Below are 17,379 nucleotides of genomic sequence, written 5' to 3' on the forward strand. Positions count from 1 at the left end.
GTTACTTTTTCAACTTCCTGTTTATTTCACTGAAAATATAAACTGTAAAGTTAGTTTTGTTTTTTTTAATATTCATTGTAGATGGATTAAATAGATATGTTTCTTATTAAATCTGAATGAATTGAGCAATTTTAGCTAATTGGCAATTATGATTATAAGCACCAAAAATACATATGAACTAAGGACCTTGAAATAAATGCCTTCCATGTTTAGATTTAAGCATGTGATGAATGTGAAGAAAAAAAGATGACTGTACTTAAAAAGGAATGAAAAAGAAAACAGTTGAATCCCAGTAAATCAGATAAATATCCTTGTATTTTTTTCCCTTGTCAATTCAAATTTCCGTTTAAATTTTAATTCATGGCCTTCTTTTTAACCTGTCTGTCAGCTATTACCTGTTTATTTTTCCTGTGTCTGTCTTGAGGAAGAAAAAAAAAGTTTCTCTCAGGGTTCATTTTCTATTTTGAGCATTACTTGGAATACATTAAAACATGTAAAATAAAATAAAAGTGTCTGTCACATGTACACAGTCATCACTTAAAAAAAACAAATGCAAGTTTAATCCACTGCATATTGAGAATTAGACACAATGACCTTGTCCTTTCAGCTGTTGTATATTATGATCTGGGTTTTTTGAAATGCTGATTTTTTTTTTTTTTTTTTTCAAAATGAGCTCAATTAAAGCATATTTTTTAAAATTATATGTTTTTGCTTTCCACTTACTTAATTTTGCCAACTGGCTGTATGGGTGGGACAGTGGGCTGCAGGTTTAGGTCAGCCCAGGTTCGTTCCTACATGAAGTATCACATGCTCTCTCCATCTGTATGGTAATTCTCTATATGTAAGTGTATCGGATGATATTGTATGCTGTAACAAGACAATATTTTCCGTTCACTGGAATTCGAGGCCAAACATGTTTTAGTATGACACAGCCCCTGTGTACGAAAAATGTCCTTGAATGCATGCCATGCCAAGGTTAAAGCTAAAAAAAAAACCTGGAGTCTGCGTAGAGCACTGCTGTTACTGAAGGGGCATCTAACCACCACGCCATTGTGCCACCCTACCAAAATCTATTGATTAATGAAAAAATTATCAGAATTCAATACAATCTGTTTTGTACAGTCATTATATTTTATTTTATTTATTTATTTATTTTTTATTTAACTATAACTTGTGAGGTAATGAATGTTATAGTGAAGTAAGTTCAAACAGAACTTCAATGCCCTAAAACATAACCTGATAAACTGAAGGCAACGTGTTGAATGGGATGATCATCACGGCGAGCGCCCCTAGTGGTCTGTGGTAGTACCACACACGTTATAACGACGATGATGGTTCGTTAACTTTACCGAAAAAGGAAAAGGGACGACGTTTATGTTTTTTAGTTTGTTAAACAACCCCTATTTACTGCAAGAGTTAATTTCACTGTATGTCTCATGCATTTCTTTTAGACTCAGTGTAGTACCATATTTCAGCCACTTGGGGGCAATGCCACTCCCTCACCATAAACTCCGCCTATGGAAAGGGGAAGCGCTTACATGTCACATGGTTTTAAAGCCGCATTTTGGGTTTCCATAACAGTACTGATGGAGCGCTGTGATTGGTTAAACCAGGGTAGGTTTTAGCCAATGAAAATGTGTGCTTTTTACAAATCCTTGTATACCCCGGAAATCAACAAGTCTTGCCTGGCGTGGGGGTTCAGAAGTCGTTTTGCGCGTTAATTTGTTAAGGGAACGAAACAAAAAACAAGGATTATTTGTTGAATTGTTAATTAAAACCGGTATGTATGAGCAGATTGGGAAAATAAATAGTTTACTATTAATACCGAACTAGTTATAGTGCTGTACCAGGTAGCAGTCGGGCTAGGGACTGGGATGAGTCAAGTGAAAGTACAGAAAAGTCTCAATAACTAATTATTATATTTTAAGCTTTAATTTAATACTCATATGCTGTAATGTATTAACTTGCTGAGTGATATTTGGTGTAGATTTTTTGTTCTTCTCATGCATGCTATTATTATTGTACATTATTGCACTTTTATTAATCTGTAACATGAAATAGATGATAAATATTTCTGCCCTTTACCCCCCTCTTTTTAAGCAGCATTTAGAGAAACCCAGCATCACTGGCCCAATGGCCTCCTCAGCATCAGCACTGCGGCCCATCAACACAAGCCAGAAGGATCGTGTGGGGTAAATCATTATTCCTGATTTAACTGATTACACACCAAGTTTTTTTTTGTTTGTTTATTTGAAGAGGCCACCATGTTAGGTGATTTGTTGACATAGGAACTGCAAAGTTTCATGTATCTCTTTAAATCTTTTAATCCACACAGGATTTTGAAGCGTCAGGACCTAAATAAAGTTCCTGAGAATTCAAGGGTCAAGCTGTTCACTGCTCAGTCGTCCGAAAGAGGAGCTGAAAACAAAGACCCGAATGAATCTGCCAAACCCGCAAAGGGGGTAAATAAACAGACCGCGGTCAGTAGGCTTCCTGTACTCGCCAAATCGCTGCAGACGGCTGTGACGGACTTCCCTTCAAATCCAGCTAATAAGAGATGGGAAGAAAGGCCTCTCCTGGTAAGATCTGATTCTGTTTAATGAATCGTGGAAAGCATTTGCGGTGAAATTCTCTCTCAAAATTAAATAATTTATGTTAAAGGAAAGAAAAGATTTTTGTTTTCTCCCTTTATCCCTTACCGGAGAATTCTAATGTCATAAATATAGTTGCAAGTAACAATGAGCGGGCCTGCCAGCACCCTGCGCCATTGCTACCCTGGCACACCGTGGCCACAGTGGGCACATGCATCTAAAGGGGACGTACCAATACCGATATCTCAATACCATTATGACATCATTTTAGGAAAGGGGAAAATTTTATGTTTAGACCTCCAAAAAGCCCCAGATGCTGGAAAAAAGCAACACATTATGATGTCTCTCAATGTGATGTCACTGAACATGATCACACTCAATATGATGCCCCACAGTAAGTTATTAAGCACTTTTTCGGCAATAAGTTTAAGGCATCGTCACAGCTGACCTGTTTGAGATATTAAAGGCCCAAAATGGTGAGGAAAAAAATAAAATAGTAATCCTAAGGAAAACAATGGGGCCATTCACACATTATGACCACATAGGGATGATGTCATAATGCTTGGGCCCCAATAATGTGAAATCTGAAAAGAGGCAGTGAAGATAGTAAGGTTTGTACTTAATGCTCAACATTTTTGTGCTGACTTACAGGCTTGCTTTGACTTGGCTTGTTCGTGATTTATAAGATGACAAGCCCAAAGACTCCTATAACAATAATAGCATAAAACCTGAAGCTTTTGTCGCTTATCTTTTTGAGCGCAGGACAGACGCGTATGCAAGAAGGACAGAGAGACTAAAGCAGTAGTTCCCAACCCTGGTTTTGAAGGACTCCTGATCTGCACACTCCGAGCATACAATTATTATTAAAATAATACAGTTTTTTTTCAAGTTTATTTCTTTTCTATAATTATTAAAAAAAGGTTCAATATCTTTCCAAAGTACTTTAAACCCTTGAAGTACTCATCAATAGGTTTTTAATACAAGGTGCTTCAAGTTCTCTCGTGCAAGATGAAGAGATCATACATATTCCAAACTCGCAAAAGAAACCAATATATTTATTTTATGTCCTAAATTGAGAGATTTTTCTAAAAATTAATTTATGGCAGCATAGATGACCTATATAAGCCTGTATGGTAGACCTAGATGTTTTTGCATATGACAATGATTGTAAAGATGGCAAAAAATCATTAATAGTTGACAGTCAGTACTGTTTATGTCTTGACCACGCTGATGATTCACTGGAAAAATGTACACACCTGTCGTGTTCTGAATTTACTTTTTGACTAATTTACTTTTGTAGGGTAAAGCTCAGAAGAAGAAGACCTGCACCAAGCCTGTCCCTTTCAATTTTTCGCAGCCTCGGACTCGCAACCAGAAGCGCACCGAAGCTTGCTCTGAACCAGAAACCAAGCCTGGAAATCTCACAACCCATCTAAACCAACATACACTGGTGAAACCCGTGAGCGTCTTTCAACACAGAACTCAAACCGGAGCTGCTAGACAAAATACTGGCTCTAATAAAGTCTCTTTAAGCACAGAGATTCTCAGAGCTACAACGCTTGAACTAAATAACCCAGAGAAAGGTAATGACCTGGCGTTGGCCATTCAGAAGGACTTAAGCACAAAATTAGGAAATATCACACTTGTGCAAACAGAACTTGGCACAGCTGGAGGATTTTCTTCTAAAGCTGAAGATTGTTTCCCAAGCGGTAAAGGCTTTATACAGACACCTTTATCTGCTGACTGTAAAACGGGTGAGTGCTACGATGGTCCAAAACCGTGTTCTTCTCTTTGTTTATTGGGTTTTCAGATGTGATTAAGTCTTCAGAACAGATGACTTCACAGTTTTTAAGTAACATAACAAGAAAGCAGACACTAGTGATGGAATAATTTGGTTCACAGCCAGCTGCGACTTATATCATCAAACCAGCACAGACAAAAACCCGTCAACACGGGTTTATAATTACAACTTGTCATTAACCAAACCGATATCAACGACCTTTTAATCCTGTTTGTTCTGCATCATGCCAGAATATATCTGCGCCCTGATGGTAGCAACCTAAAAAAATTCACACAACATGGGATGTCTCGGGTCTGCCGATATTAAGCGGAGCTCTCTTTAAGGAACTGACCTTATACCTTCAAATCCTGAAGGTCATTCTATGATGTACCAGCAATTTTGACACACACTTTCACAATACACTGCAACCAATTCTTATGTTTGACAGAAAATAACTTGTACCAGCAGATTAAACGATAAAACTAAAAACTAAATTACAATAGCGGGAAAAACCCTAGTTTTTAAAATCAATACAGTACCCATCACCTTTGTTTTTGCCACATTAATGTTTAAAAAGCTTGTACTTGGTCATGGCTTTGTCATTGCTGTTACCATATTATATCACCCAGCCCTCATCCACAACAAAATGTATGCATAGGAACATTTACATATGGAACTACTGTTTAGTAATTATTTGAGCTTTCTTGAATCCGCAGGAGGGTCTGAACAAGATGATAATGCAGTAGCTAGTAGTCGGACTCCACCTGTTTCCACATGTCCAGCAGGACAAGGCTCTAGCGTTTTCCTGGTTTGTATTTTTTTAACCTTTATTTATATATATATATATATATATATATATATATATTTATATATTTATATATTTATATATTTTGTACATATATAAACAAGCATACAGTACAAGTACATATATGTGTGTATATAGGTCTTATAAGATGTCATGAACTGTACGTGCCACATTTGAAAATAATTATTATACCCAACAAATTAACCACATTTACGTATATATCAGGATATTGTGAAATTACTGCTTTCCACACTGCTCAGCTGTTCTATGGCCAGGTGTGTGATCGAACTCATTATTATCACTTAAAAGTAAGCAGATAAAAGTTGACATGAGTTGATTACGTGTGTGGCGTTTGGATTTGGAACCTGTGTCATAATATCAAGCCATTATTACATGAAAAATCACATATTTTGGTTTGCTGCACTCTTAAACATGCAAAGCTGCGAAAACTGTTTACGAGTGTAATCCTGTGATGTGACCCAGTAGTGGTGTCCTTTTGTAATTCTAGATTTGAATTCAAGACGTTTAATCTGTCTCGTGTGATTTCTGCCCAAAACGTCACCACACCGATGCTATAACAGGATCATTGTACCTTCTGTCAGACTACATGACTTCCCCCCGCCACCCCCTTTCCTTCAAAGTCCAATCTTTATGCTCCTAGCAAACTGAAGCCTTTTTTTTCTAATAAGTCTCACTAACAAGTGGTTATCATATGGCCAAACAGCTGATTACACCCAAATACTTTCACTATTAAAAATACCTTTTTTTTTTTCATTTTCTCATTTTTATTTTAAATTTATTTATTTTATTTTATTATTATTATTGTTGTTTTTTTTATCCATGCAACTCCACCAACTGTTCTCTAATTATGTTTTTTTCTCCTTTCCCCAACCACATTTATTTTATGAATTTGATAGTTTAGTGTTGTTCGTCCAGGTTTTAATAACGTGCTGGACATATCTTAACCTAATTCCAGTAATTTTTATATTTTCTTTGCTTGATTCAGGCCAGTAATTAGACCCTACTGAAACACATTAATATCGTTTCCACAACCTTGGAGGTTGTTTAAGAAATGAGGAACTACTGCATCAGTTAGGGTTAAAGGAATTGTTACCAGATTAAACATATTAATCACTGCAATAATTATCCAGTCAAATAATCTTAAGTATTTGCTTATTTAAGTCCAAATGTGGGTTTTTTTTTTGTTTTGTTTTGTTTTTTGCTTGCCGTCAGGTACTGAATAAGAAGCATTTTTTGTATTGTTACCTCTGCCTAGAAAACTGCTTTGATGTAATGTATGACTAACAAAACAATAATATTTTAGCCTCAGAGAGTCTCTGTGAAGAAGAAGAAGGGGTATTGGGGTGCTGAGGCCACATCAGGTTAGTGTGAGGAACATCTACGGTTATGACCAGTTTAAACCCCTTTGCCTTATATAATGCCTGATTTTAAGTATTACTTTGCCCAGACAAATCTGAAATTATTCACAAAATGGTAACAAGATAATCTTTTCTGTTTTTAATTTTTTATTCTTTTAGAAAATTCCATGCCGTTTTCCCCTGACCCGTCAGCTCTCCGCAGCATTCTGCTAAATGAGGGGATTAAAGTCGGCGGAACACCAAAGTTGTCTACCTGCCCTTCAGGCAGAGCCACCTCAATTTGCTCTGTGAGTCTCCTATACTGAGGCAGTTTGGTTTAATTTGTGTTTTGGTTTGTTATAGGTTTCAAAGGTAAAATTTCATTTCTGCTTTGCTTTAAAGGCTAAGAGAGTACCAATTAAAAAGCCTCAGACGCACACTGCAGCATCAGGTGGAGAACCTACGGGTAAATTTCTTCACTTCTGTTTATTTTTGTTTTTTTTTACATTTTTTTTTTCCCCCTCATTCTGTCTTAAATCAGAATTGAGGTGCATGTACTGCACATGACCTTAGGTTTTGTTATAATTAATTTCCCTGCTCTGTACACCCACCATGAAGTTTATCACTTGGAACACGAGTATGATGTACTAAGTAAGTAATCGTACTTACCATACGGCAATTCCTCAGAAAGAAAAAAAGTTACATTTCTACTAAATACACAGTAACATTGAAAGGTACGACTTGATTTAGCTGAGTTGGACTGGAGAAACTTATTTGTCTCAGCTGAACTATTTGAGTAGTTTTTTGCATGTGATGACGGTTAAGGAATTCTTGCATTCTGGTTGACCAACTCCACTGTTGGCGTGCAGAACAGGAACATTTTGCATTCTGCAAGCACTTCTTGTGAAACTGCCATTACCCATCATTCCCTTTTGAAACAACATCATGCCCTTATACTGCGTTTTGAAATGTTCGGCTTTGTCTAACCTAGGAGATGCTGTGACGTTCTCTCCTGAGGGAGTGAAACAGCCAATGACACCCAGAGCCTGCCCCTCGGGGGCAACAACCTCCGTTTGCTCTGTAAGTAATACTCCAATTATAGTCCTAAAGGAATACTGCAGCATTTTCTGTCTAATCTTGACCTGTAGCATCTGTAGCCTGTGTGGCATTTCTCCAAACAATGGTTCGAATGTATAAATGTATAAACATCACTCTGATTTCTTTTTTCTTTTCTTCTTTTTTAATTATTTTTTAACATACAACTTCATCAAGTGTTTAAGTGATCTCTGACTATAGTCATTTTTTAGGAATTTAATAATGAACAGTTATTGCAGGCCAGCAATTAGATTGATTCTAATATCCACTGAATTTAAATTCTGAATCCTGCTTTGCTTTGAAGGCTCAGAGAGTACCTTTTAAAAAGAATCAGACAAACGCAGCAGCATCAGATGGAGAAACTGCAGGTAAATTGCACCTTGGTTTTATTTATTTATTTAATTATTTTTAAACTTTTTTACACTACCAGTCAGGAGTTTGCACACACCTTCTAATTCTATGGTCTTTTCTGATTTTTATTTCTTTCTACATTATAAAACAATCCTGAAGGCGTTCAAAATATGCGATAATCTTGTTTGAACAGTTGATATTGAGATGTGTCTGCAACTTATGCTCTGTAAAGCCTTTATAACGGCTCTAATCTGAGGTCCTGTTTGTTAATTGGTGATTTCTGAGGCTGGTAACTCTAAATGAACTTCTCCTCTGCAGCAGAGGTATGTTTAGGTCTTGATTTTCTGGGAAGGTCTTCATGAGACTCATCATGGTGTTTTGCAAATGCACTTGACAATACTGTTCTTGCAAGAACTATTCCAGAACAGCTGACCTTCATGTCTTAAAATTACAACTGACTGTTGTAGTTGTTACATAATTACGTACAATACCATGTGTGATATTTCATAGTTGTTGTTTTTTTTTGGTATTTTCCCAGAATGTAGAAAGTAAATCACAAAATAAAAAACATTGAATTAGATGGTGTGTCCAAACTTTTGAATTGTACAAACTTGGAACAAACTTTTGGTGTCCCCTCTAACTCTCTTGTGAAACTGCTATTACACATTGTTTTTTGGAATAATGCCTGTTAATACTGTGTGGTCAGACTTTTTTATTTTAGTTAATGTAAAGAGTTGGAATGTATGGATTTGTCTTATTTTAGGAGGTGCTGTGACGTTCTCTCCTGACCCATCAGCCCTCCACCGTATTCAGCTCAATGACGGATTGAAACAGACAATGACACCCCGAGCCTGCCCATCAGGGAGAGCAACATCGATTTTCTCTGTAAGTCTTTTAAAATAACAATTTGCCTATTTCAGTTATGGTCCTAAAGGAATAATCCAGCATTTCCAGCCTAATCTTGACCAGCCTATGTACTGAAAATGGAGAAAATCTTCTTAGCTGAAACTTAGGCAGACATAAGGAAAGGTCTGATGCAATGCAGTGAAAGCAATTCCAATTATACTGGTGCAGTCAGGTCAAATGTGTAGGTTTACCTCTGAGAAGATGAATTGCAAAAAGAATAAAAATGCAGCCAGGCATTATAGAAAAATAAATAAATAATATAAATAATAATAATAATAATAATAATAATACAGAACTAACTACTGATCACGTGATATGACCAAGCATAGTTATTGTTACCCCCCAATCATAATTATTTTTACATATCAGCAAATTCAAAAGCGTTTTATTCCTTTTAAATCATAGCAATTTTCCAACAATAATAGCAATTGGGTCTATCATATCATTTTTAGCTATTTATAACGGGGCCTATTACTTTATGTAAACATTTACTTTTTTTGACCTTATATAAACCCACGGTTACGGCTACAGCTCCAACATGCTCTACAAATGAAAAAGCTGGAGTGTCTCTTGAATGTGTCTTGTATCTATAGAGCATGATTGACGAGGTGTGTTTTATGTCCATCAGGCTCAAAGAGTACCTGTAAAGAAGGCTCCATCAGAAGCCTCAACAGCCGGTCTGTTTTCTTTGCTCTGAGAGCAGTCTCTATTCTTGCCATATTGATCATTCATTTCATTGGCAAAGAATATCTCATAACCAAAACATTCGGTTTTTGCTATATTTTAAAGATGATAATGCTGTCTGTTTTAGCAGGTACAGTGTCGTTCTCCCCTGACCCATCAGCACTTCGTAGTATTCTGGATAATGAGGGAATTACAGCAGGCAGTATGCTCAGAGTGTCTGTCTGCCCCTCGGGAAGAGCCACCTCCATTTGCACAGTGAGTACAAACTTCATGTACAAAGATTAGCCAGAACATTAAAACCACCTGCATCGTATTGTTTAGGCCCCCCTTGTGCCACAAAAACAGCTCTGATGGATCAAGGCATGGACTACAACTGATCTCAGTTATCTGCCACTTATTAAGTCATCTGAGACTTGATCTGCTGTGAGGTTTAGATAGGTGGTACGTGTCAAAGTAACAGCCACATAAATGACGGGAGCCAAGGTTTCTCCCTCTCCCTCTGTCTGCTTGCCTTTTTCCTCATAGTGCATTCTGGTGAAAGAATTCTGATTGGGTATCTCATTGTACCCAATCCTCTTAGGTGTTTCAGTTGCCGAAAATATCGAAATGTTGCAACAATAAACACATCTGTTGGAATTGTGGCGAACAAGGCCATGACAGAGTTGTGAAAAAACATCCAAATGTTGCAATCATTGAGGTTATAACTCAGCTGCATCAAAACAGTGTCCCATGTGGATCAAAGAAAGGGAAAATACATAAGATCAGATGTTCAAAGAGGGTCAGTCACCCTGAAGCAAGGAAAAAAGTGACTGCTGGTTCTGTTTTTGCTTTAAACACAATCTTTTGCTTGTGTGATAATATCACCTGGATTCATAAAGTTAAACCCCAAACTATTAACCATAATAACCCTCTCCCAAGGAAAAAGAATACAGGAGTTCACCTCCAGTCCGGCTCTCCTTCTAATGACATTCGTTTTTTAACCAGATTTCAACAACCGAAAATGAAAAAGCAAATAAAAGTAACAGGAAGTCAAGTACTACTCATTCAAAGCCCATGCGAGGGATTATGCGAGTATATGCTTTATATATACTTACACACATATATCATCAGGCATACGACTGGCATCATCAAGGCATCAGGCATACGTGAAAGCTAATCGACCCTCCTTGGTAAACAAACAATTTAAGTTGGTATTACAATATACAATCTAAAAAATCCAGTCTATCCAGCAGTTTTTCACACACAATTAGAGAACCTGAAAGTTGACAAACATTTTGTCAGAAATGCTCCATGGGATTTTAAAAAACCTAGCATTTATCTGGTTTTAGGAAAAAACAAAATCCAAAACCCATCTGATGGATATCACCAGTAATTTCGGGACTTTTTTGTTTTCTGTAAAAATTACCAAACAATACCCCAGTATACACAGACAGATCAAAATCAGGAAATAAGGTGGTGGCAGCGTCCGCAACAAATCTACTGAAGCATGGTTTACGCATCTCAGATCAAAGTTAAATATTTACTTATGGCTTTGAAATTTATTAAATCCACATCACAAAAGGATTTCCTAATAATATAGACACAAAAAAAAACAAATCATCCAACAATTATGTAAATCCTAACTAAGTTATAATATAATTAGAAGCCAATAATTTTAACATAATTTTCTGTTTGATACCTGGACACTTAGAAATCCCTGGTAATGAGCAAGTAGACGCAACTGCCAAAAAAGCATTATCTTAAAAAAAAAAAAAAAATCAAATGCACTATACCTTTCACAGATTTGAAACCACTTTCAAATGTACAGTATACATTAAATATGAATGGCAGTCAAATGGGACTGAATGGGATCAATGTCTAAATAACAAACATGAAATCAATCCCGATGTATGAACACAACATACATTTCCTTTTAATAATTGTTGGGATTAAGTAATTTATACAAGTTGAAGAATAGGGCACTCAATAGCTACACACACATTTTTACTATCGAGAAAAAAAGTAAGGTGAAAAGGAGCACTTACTGCTTCCGCATAGCATTTTGGACAATTTTTTGTTCCCAACTTTGTAGGAACAGTTTGGGGATGGCCCCTTTTTGTTCCAACATGACTGTGCACCAGTGCACAAAGCAATGTTCATAAAGACAAGCTTGGTGTGAAAGAACTCGATTGGCCTGCGCAGAGTCCTGACCGCAACCCGAAAGAGCAGCTTTAGAATAAATTAGTGTAGAGACTGCAAGCCAGGCCTTCTTGTCCAACATCTGACCTCACAAATGCGCTTCTGGAAGAATGGTCAAAAATTCCCATGAACAACACTCCTAAACCTTGTGGAAAGCCTTTAAAGAAGATTTGAAGCTGTTATAGCTTTAAATGTCGAGTTCTTAACATGAGATAAGTTCAAGCATGTGAAGGCAGGCGAGCGAATACTTTTGGCAATATGGTGGGTGTATGTGTGTGTAAATGTATATATTTTAATACTGAATTTATTGTCTTTTCCTGAAGTGTATACATTTTAGTTGAGTGTGTGTTATTATTATATTAAATTAACGAGCAGTAGCACAGTAGTTTTTTTTTTTCATGACTGACTGAATTATATTCTTAAAAGGTTATCGAGGGGGGATTTTTTTTTTGGTTTAATGACATTGAATTAAAAGACGTACCATTGTCTGCCTTAGGCTCAAAGAGTACCAGTGAAAAGAACTAGAGCAGAAGAGACAGCACACACCGGTAAGAGTTTTTTCCCTCACAGTACGTTTAATCAGATTTCATCTAATGTTCAACCTGTTTGCTGCTGTATATTCAATCCAATAAAAGAGCGTCCAGCAATGTTTACTTTTGTAGTTAAAGGTCTGGATTTGAGAATAAACGCGCATTAAGATAACTTGAGGTCTCTGTGCTTCTCTTACATGAAGCTGCTTCTGTAATACAAACTCCAATTAGGAAATGGACGCCACAGCGGGTTCCTGTCTCCCAATCTCAGTCTGTGGTCAGTTCACATCAAGGTTTGGTCCATTTTGTTTTTCTCAGATATGTGCGCAAGGCGTAATGTATGTCTGTGTATACATTTTTGTCTATTAGAAGAGGCTAAATCCTGCACAAAAGACACCCTGCATCTCTTCTGGATTTGGTGAAACTCAAGCTCCGAGCATCATCCCTTCTTCCCAGCAGCAAGTAAGAGACAGAAAAAGTTGTTAACCATTCTGAAAGACATAAGTAAGGAATACGACATGATGGGACAGAAAAATAATTAATCACCGTAGTGTTTTGCAAATCGTCGTGACGTCATGACACATCATGTGTTTTTATTTGTTCATTTAACATCATTAAAGGATGCATCAATTTTACGGTCGCTATAAACAGTCTTTCATCAGCCTCTCATTTTCCTCCTTTAGGAATAGCTACTCTAACATTTGAGACTTATTTCATTCCATTATTTTCTATTGAAACTTTTCCTTTCATTTTTTTTCCACTCTTGTACAACCATAAATCCATTCAATCAATCCAGATGAGAATCCAGGTAGCAACTGCAATGTGTTGCATTTTGCAAAACAATATTATTCATGAGAAACAAGGATTTAGAGCTATTGCATCATCAAGCATTTCAAACATCCACAGGTTTCACTTCAGGCACAGAAGTAAAGTACTTTACTAACGAATATAAAATCCACAGAAGTGGACCACTGTTTAGAACGGAGGCTCATCAGTGTGATCAGTCTACTATGAAATCTCCTTGTGCGTTAATTAACTCCCTAATGACAATGAGGATAGAGAATTCTACAGCAATGTGTTATAAAAGGACATTTACATTTTAGTAAGAAAGTTTAATCTGTGGCAGGAGGATGTGGTCCAGAGGTTATTCCAGGAAGAACCCGAGCATGTAGGGAGCGAGCAGATGAAGGACGCTGGAGGCGAGGTTACTCAGGGTCATCTGCTGGAACATCACCAGGGTGTAAGACAAATAACATTTAGCTTTTTTCTGTGTGGACATGTGATGATTGTTGGACATGACCTACCAGCTTTACTCTTTCTGTCTATTCATATTGTTTTTGTTTCTCCTAGGCTGAACAAAATTTAAAGTGTAAAGGTGGCGCTGATGTAGAAACGCACAGCTGCGTTTCTCTTTCAGAAAAAGAGAAGATCCCAGCAGTGCCTCCGTTTATCCAGGCACCACACAGGCAGTCGGTCATCGTGTTTTCATCTGGTCAGAAGCTGTTGGCTCAGAATAGAGCTCAGACTGCCTCTCAGCATGCGGCACAGCCACAGCCATGCCCAAACCAAACCAGCAGATCACACAGCGAGCTCGACTCCCAAACTGAAAGGCCCGTAACTCCTGGCAAGCTATGCAAGACAAAAGGTAAAATTATGTTGGTTACATCAAATATGATCCAAAATGTTTTGCTTTTGTGTGCTTGTATGACGGTTTATGGGTTTTGATGCAGCTTCCAGTCTCAACTTAGCCATGTGTGCTCTGAAACGGCGTCTCCCCACCCTGGAGGAGTTGTTTCTGGATGAAGAATGTGCAATGTACACTTCCCGCCAGCAGTCATGGCCGACTCAGCCCCGCTGCTACAACCCCGTGGCCTCCACACTCGTCCTTCAGGATTCCACTGTGAGTTGCTGGGTTTTTGCACAGTAAAATGTTAATAATATATATTTTTTTAAATGTAAAACCCTCTGATTCATGTGGGAACCTGAGAAATGGAGAAATAAGGTGCAATAACGGTAAAGTGTTGCATAATAAGAAGCATATAGTGTTTCTATGGGCAGTGCCATGAAAAAGTAACTGGTATACATATAAAGGAATAAGAGTAATAAAATAAACAGTCAATATTTGGAGTGAAAACTCATTGTTTAACTCATTCGGGAGTTTCAGACACAGATTTGTGCAGTTTTATAAGAAAACAGTTGTTAGGTTTTACTGAGCTTGCTGGAGAATATGATTCTGGTAACTTTGTTACACTCGCTCCTTCGTATTTTTATGCAAATTTCAAGAGCGTACATTAGAATTTTTGTTTCCATCTGAAAACTGGTCTGTCTTTTACTATATTTTTTTTCTTTACAGCCATGCATATATTCTCCTGTAGTGTTATTTATTTATTAATTTTTAAGTTCTATATGGAAATACTGAATGATTTTGTACGTAAATATGCAGACATGATGAGCATATATAACAAAATTGGTACAGCATATAATATGGTGCCTAAGACTTTTGCACAGTACCGTCTATAGTACACAAAAATTACAATGCAAAATGTAGTTTTTAAATGATTATTTATCTATTTATTTATTTATTTGTTATAATTAAATTTCACTTGCTACACCTAGGCCTGATTACTGCCAGACGTGTTGAATCAAGAAATCATGTAACTCTTGTCTCTGTCTGACTCGAGCACACTAAAAGAGAAAAGATCAACCAACACATCATGCCACCATTTACAGAAATTTAAGAACAGATAAAGAAACAAAGTAATTGCAAAGGCATTTCAAATTCTTTTTTCACAGCATGGCACATGATAATTGTATGTACTGATGGGAACTTAAGTAACTGTACATTTACAAGTTGTAATGTTATTTTTTATTTTTTTTTTTAAAGAGCGAATGAAAATTCATTATCATACCAGTGCAATCAGGTGGACAACTTAAAAGATTGTAGACATAAAGATTATGGTTGAAAAATAAAAGGGAATTCAGTGAGTAGTGTTAGTTGCTCATCTGGACTTTATGTAATTTATACTTTAATACCCTGTCACATGTATAAAAATAACGATAAGACTAATTTGTTGCTTTCTCTTTTCTTCCTCCCTCTCCCCAGTGTTTTGTGCCCATTATGGTGACATTACAGAGCCTCAGTCCTATTCCATAGCTCTCCTCCCAAACCGACGTGTGAAGACTGAATGCACTCATCTGAATATTTGTGATGATTTCCTTCATCAGTAAAGGTTTCAGACTCTACATCTTACAGCTGTGACCTTGGTGATAATTCCTCCAATCTGAACAGTATGACTGTACTGCAGTATAACTATTGACAACAAACATCAGATCATCTAAAATATAGTGAGGGAAATTAATATGTCGTCAGGGTCACTACATATTGAATATATGAAGCAAAAAAACGTGACCCCCAGTGTGATTTAAAATAGTTTGCTGTAACAGCCTTACCCTTAGTGCTTTCCAAACTGTTTTTTTTTTTTTTTTTTTTTGTAGATTATTTTTTTTAACTACTAGAGTATGCTACTAGAGTATTTGCACACACTGATGATTTACTCACTGGTCTTCTATGCTGTAACTGCATTATTTACATGAAGCTCACAAGATGACTTTTTATTATAATGTTTAACACTAAATTTGACACGCCTTCACAGCTCGTTTGCTCATTCAGCGACTCTGGTCATTGATTATTGTTTAGAATTGCAAAAAGAAAGCATCACATTGTTTCTTGTGGAAGCAAATCTGCCTGTTTGACAGCTAATTTCTTGCTCTGGAAATTATCTTTGAAGTTATATTGTCTATATTTAATAATAAACACACAGTATTTCAAGACGTACTTTTGTGTAAGATTTCTTTTTATTTCACCCAAAGATTTTACACATGAATTATAGAGTGTAACTGGTCTTGTCGATTGCTTAGGCAATGTTTTTAAGAAGACATTTTCTTTAATTTATGAATAATGAAATGTAAGTTGAAGAAGCAGTTTGCAGAAAAGCTGTTGCACTTTTTTGTCTAGGATTAATACTAATATCCAGACAGGAAACAAGTTGATAAAAGACAAACTTTCTTCAAAAAAGAAAGTGATCCATTTCAACATTTTAAGGACATTAGTTTTAGCGATCATTTTTAAATGCATAAAGTAAATGATATTGAGATTATTTCACTTTTGGAACAAAGGTTTTTATCTGTGACCCAAAAGAGGACAGCTTGTTACAGTGCAAGAGTCAAATAATTTACCCTTACATCCTTATGCTCTGACCAGATATCTTTTTCAAATGTAATGGGCACATTAAAATATATCTTGGAAGGAAAAATGTAAATGTTGTATGGTAAAAGGCATAACGTCCAATACAAATGTATTAATTTATTCTTCTTATATAGCGCTAATCCTGTATAGGGCCGTGGGGTTTGGAGCCTATCCTAGTAGTGGTTATCATTGTCGGCTTGCACTGCCAACATCCAGGTTCGACTCCCTTCTCGGATCTGTATGCATGGGGTTTGCATGTTCTCTCCATGCTTGGTGGGTTTCCTCCGGGTACTCGGGTTTCCTCCCACAAGCCAATGACGTATAGATTAGGTTAATTGGCATTCCCAGATTTCTAGGTGTATGTAGGTTTCCCAGGCATTCCCAGATTTCTAGGTGTCGCCTCGTGCCCTAATTCTTCTGGGATAGGCTCCAGGCTACCTGCAACCCTGTTTACAGGATAAAGTGGGGTAGACAGTGAGTGAGTGTCATTTTTAAATATGCAAACTAAATAGATTTTTTTTTCACCCCATTTGTTGATTGTTCTTTTACATCAGATAGCCTGGACTTGAAATCTGCTTATCCAGGGTAACCAGGTTCCTGAATTGTCAACCCCAAAATAAACATTTGTAAATTACATTTTAATATACAAACTGCACCTTTAACTTTTTCTAATATTAATAGAAACACTTCAGACTTGAAAAGCAAATGCCTAGTTTTACCAAAGGAATTAAAAGACCTTTTTTAAAATAGTATACACCTTTAAACTGCACGTTTGACCTTTATTCATGTGACATGATGTAGATCATATGTTGTTCAAGTTCTCATTTAGATCCTAGGTCAAAGTCACCTGACTTA

General features: G+C 36.7%; 1 protein-coding gene across 3 annotated transcripts; it reads left to right on the forward strand.

The window, feature by feature from the left end:
* Positions 1-1,665: 1,665 nt before the first annotated feature.
* On the forward strand, positions 1,666-16,113 carry troap (trophinin associated protein). Of its 3 annotated transcripts, none has more exons than XM_053481875.1 (20): positions 1,666-1,780; positions 2,101-2,192; positions 2,336-2,579; positions 3,892-4,345; positions 5,088-5,179; positions 6,501-6,558; positions 6,715-6,842; positions 6,937-7,000; positions 7,526-7,614; positions 7,934-7,997; positions 8,744-8,865; positions 9,515-9,563; positions 9,698-9,825; positions 12,245-12,296; positions 12,482-12,555; positions 12,648-12,740; positions 13,405-13,518; positions 13,629-13,923; positions 14,009-14,178; positions 15,382-16,113. In XM_053481875.1, the coding sequence occupies exons 2-20, from the start codon at positions 2,134-2,136 to the stop codon at positions 15,430-15,432; spliced, it is 2,400 nt and encodes a 799-aa protein (XP_053337850.1). In that variant the 5' UTR covers positions 1,666-1,780; positions 2,101-2,133; the 3' UTR covers positions 15,433-16,113. The 3 variants fall into 3 exon arrangements, with proteins under 3 accessions (XP_053337850.1, XP_053337849.1, XP_053337851.1); XM_053481874.1 differs by having other exon boundaries at positions 2,104-2,192; XM_053481876.1 differs by having other exon boundaries at positions 2,104-2,192; positions 13,408-13,518.
* The last annotated feature ends 1,266 nt before the right edge of the window (positions 16,114-17,379 follow it).

The sequence above is a fragment of the Clarias gariepinus genome, chromosome 22 (genome assembly GCF_024256425.1).
Source record: "Clarias gariepinus isolate MV-2021 ecotype Netherlands chromosome 22, CGAR_prim_01v2, whole genome shotgun sequence".
Lineage (NCBI taxonomy): Eukaryota > Metazoa > Chordata > Actinopteri > Siluriformes > Clariidae > Clarias > Clarias gariepinus.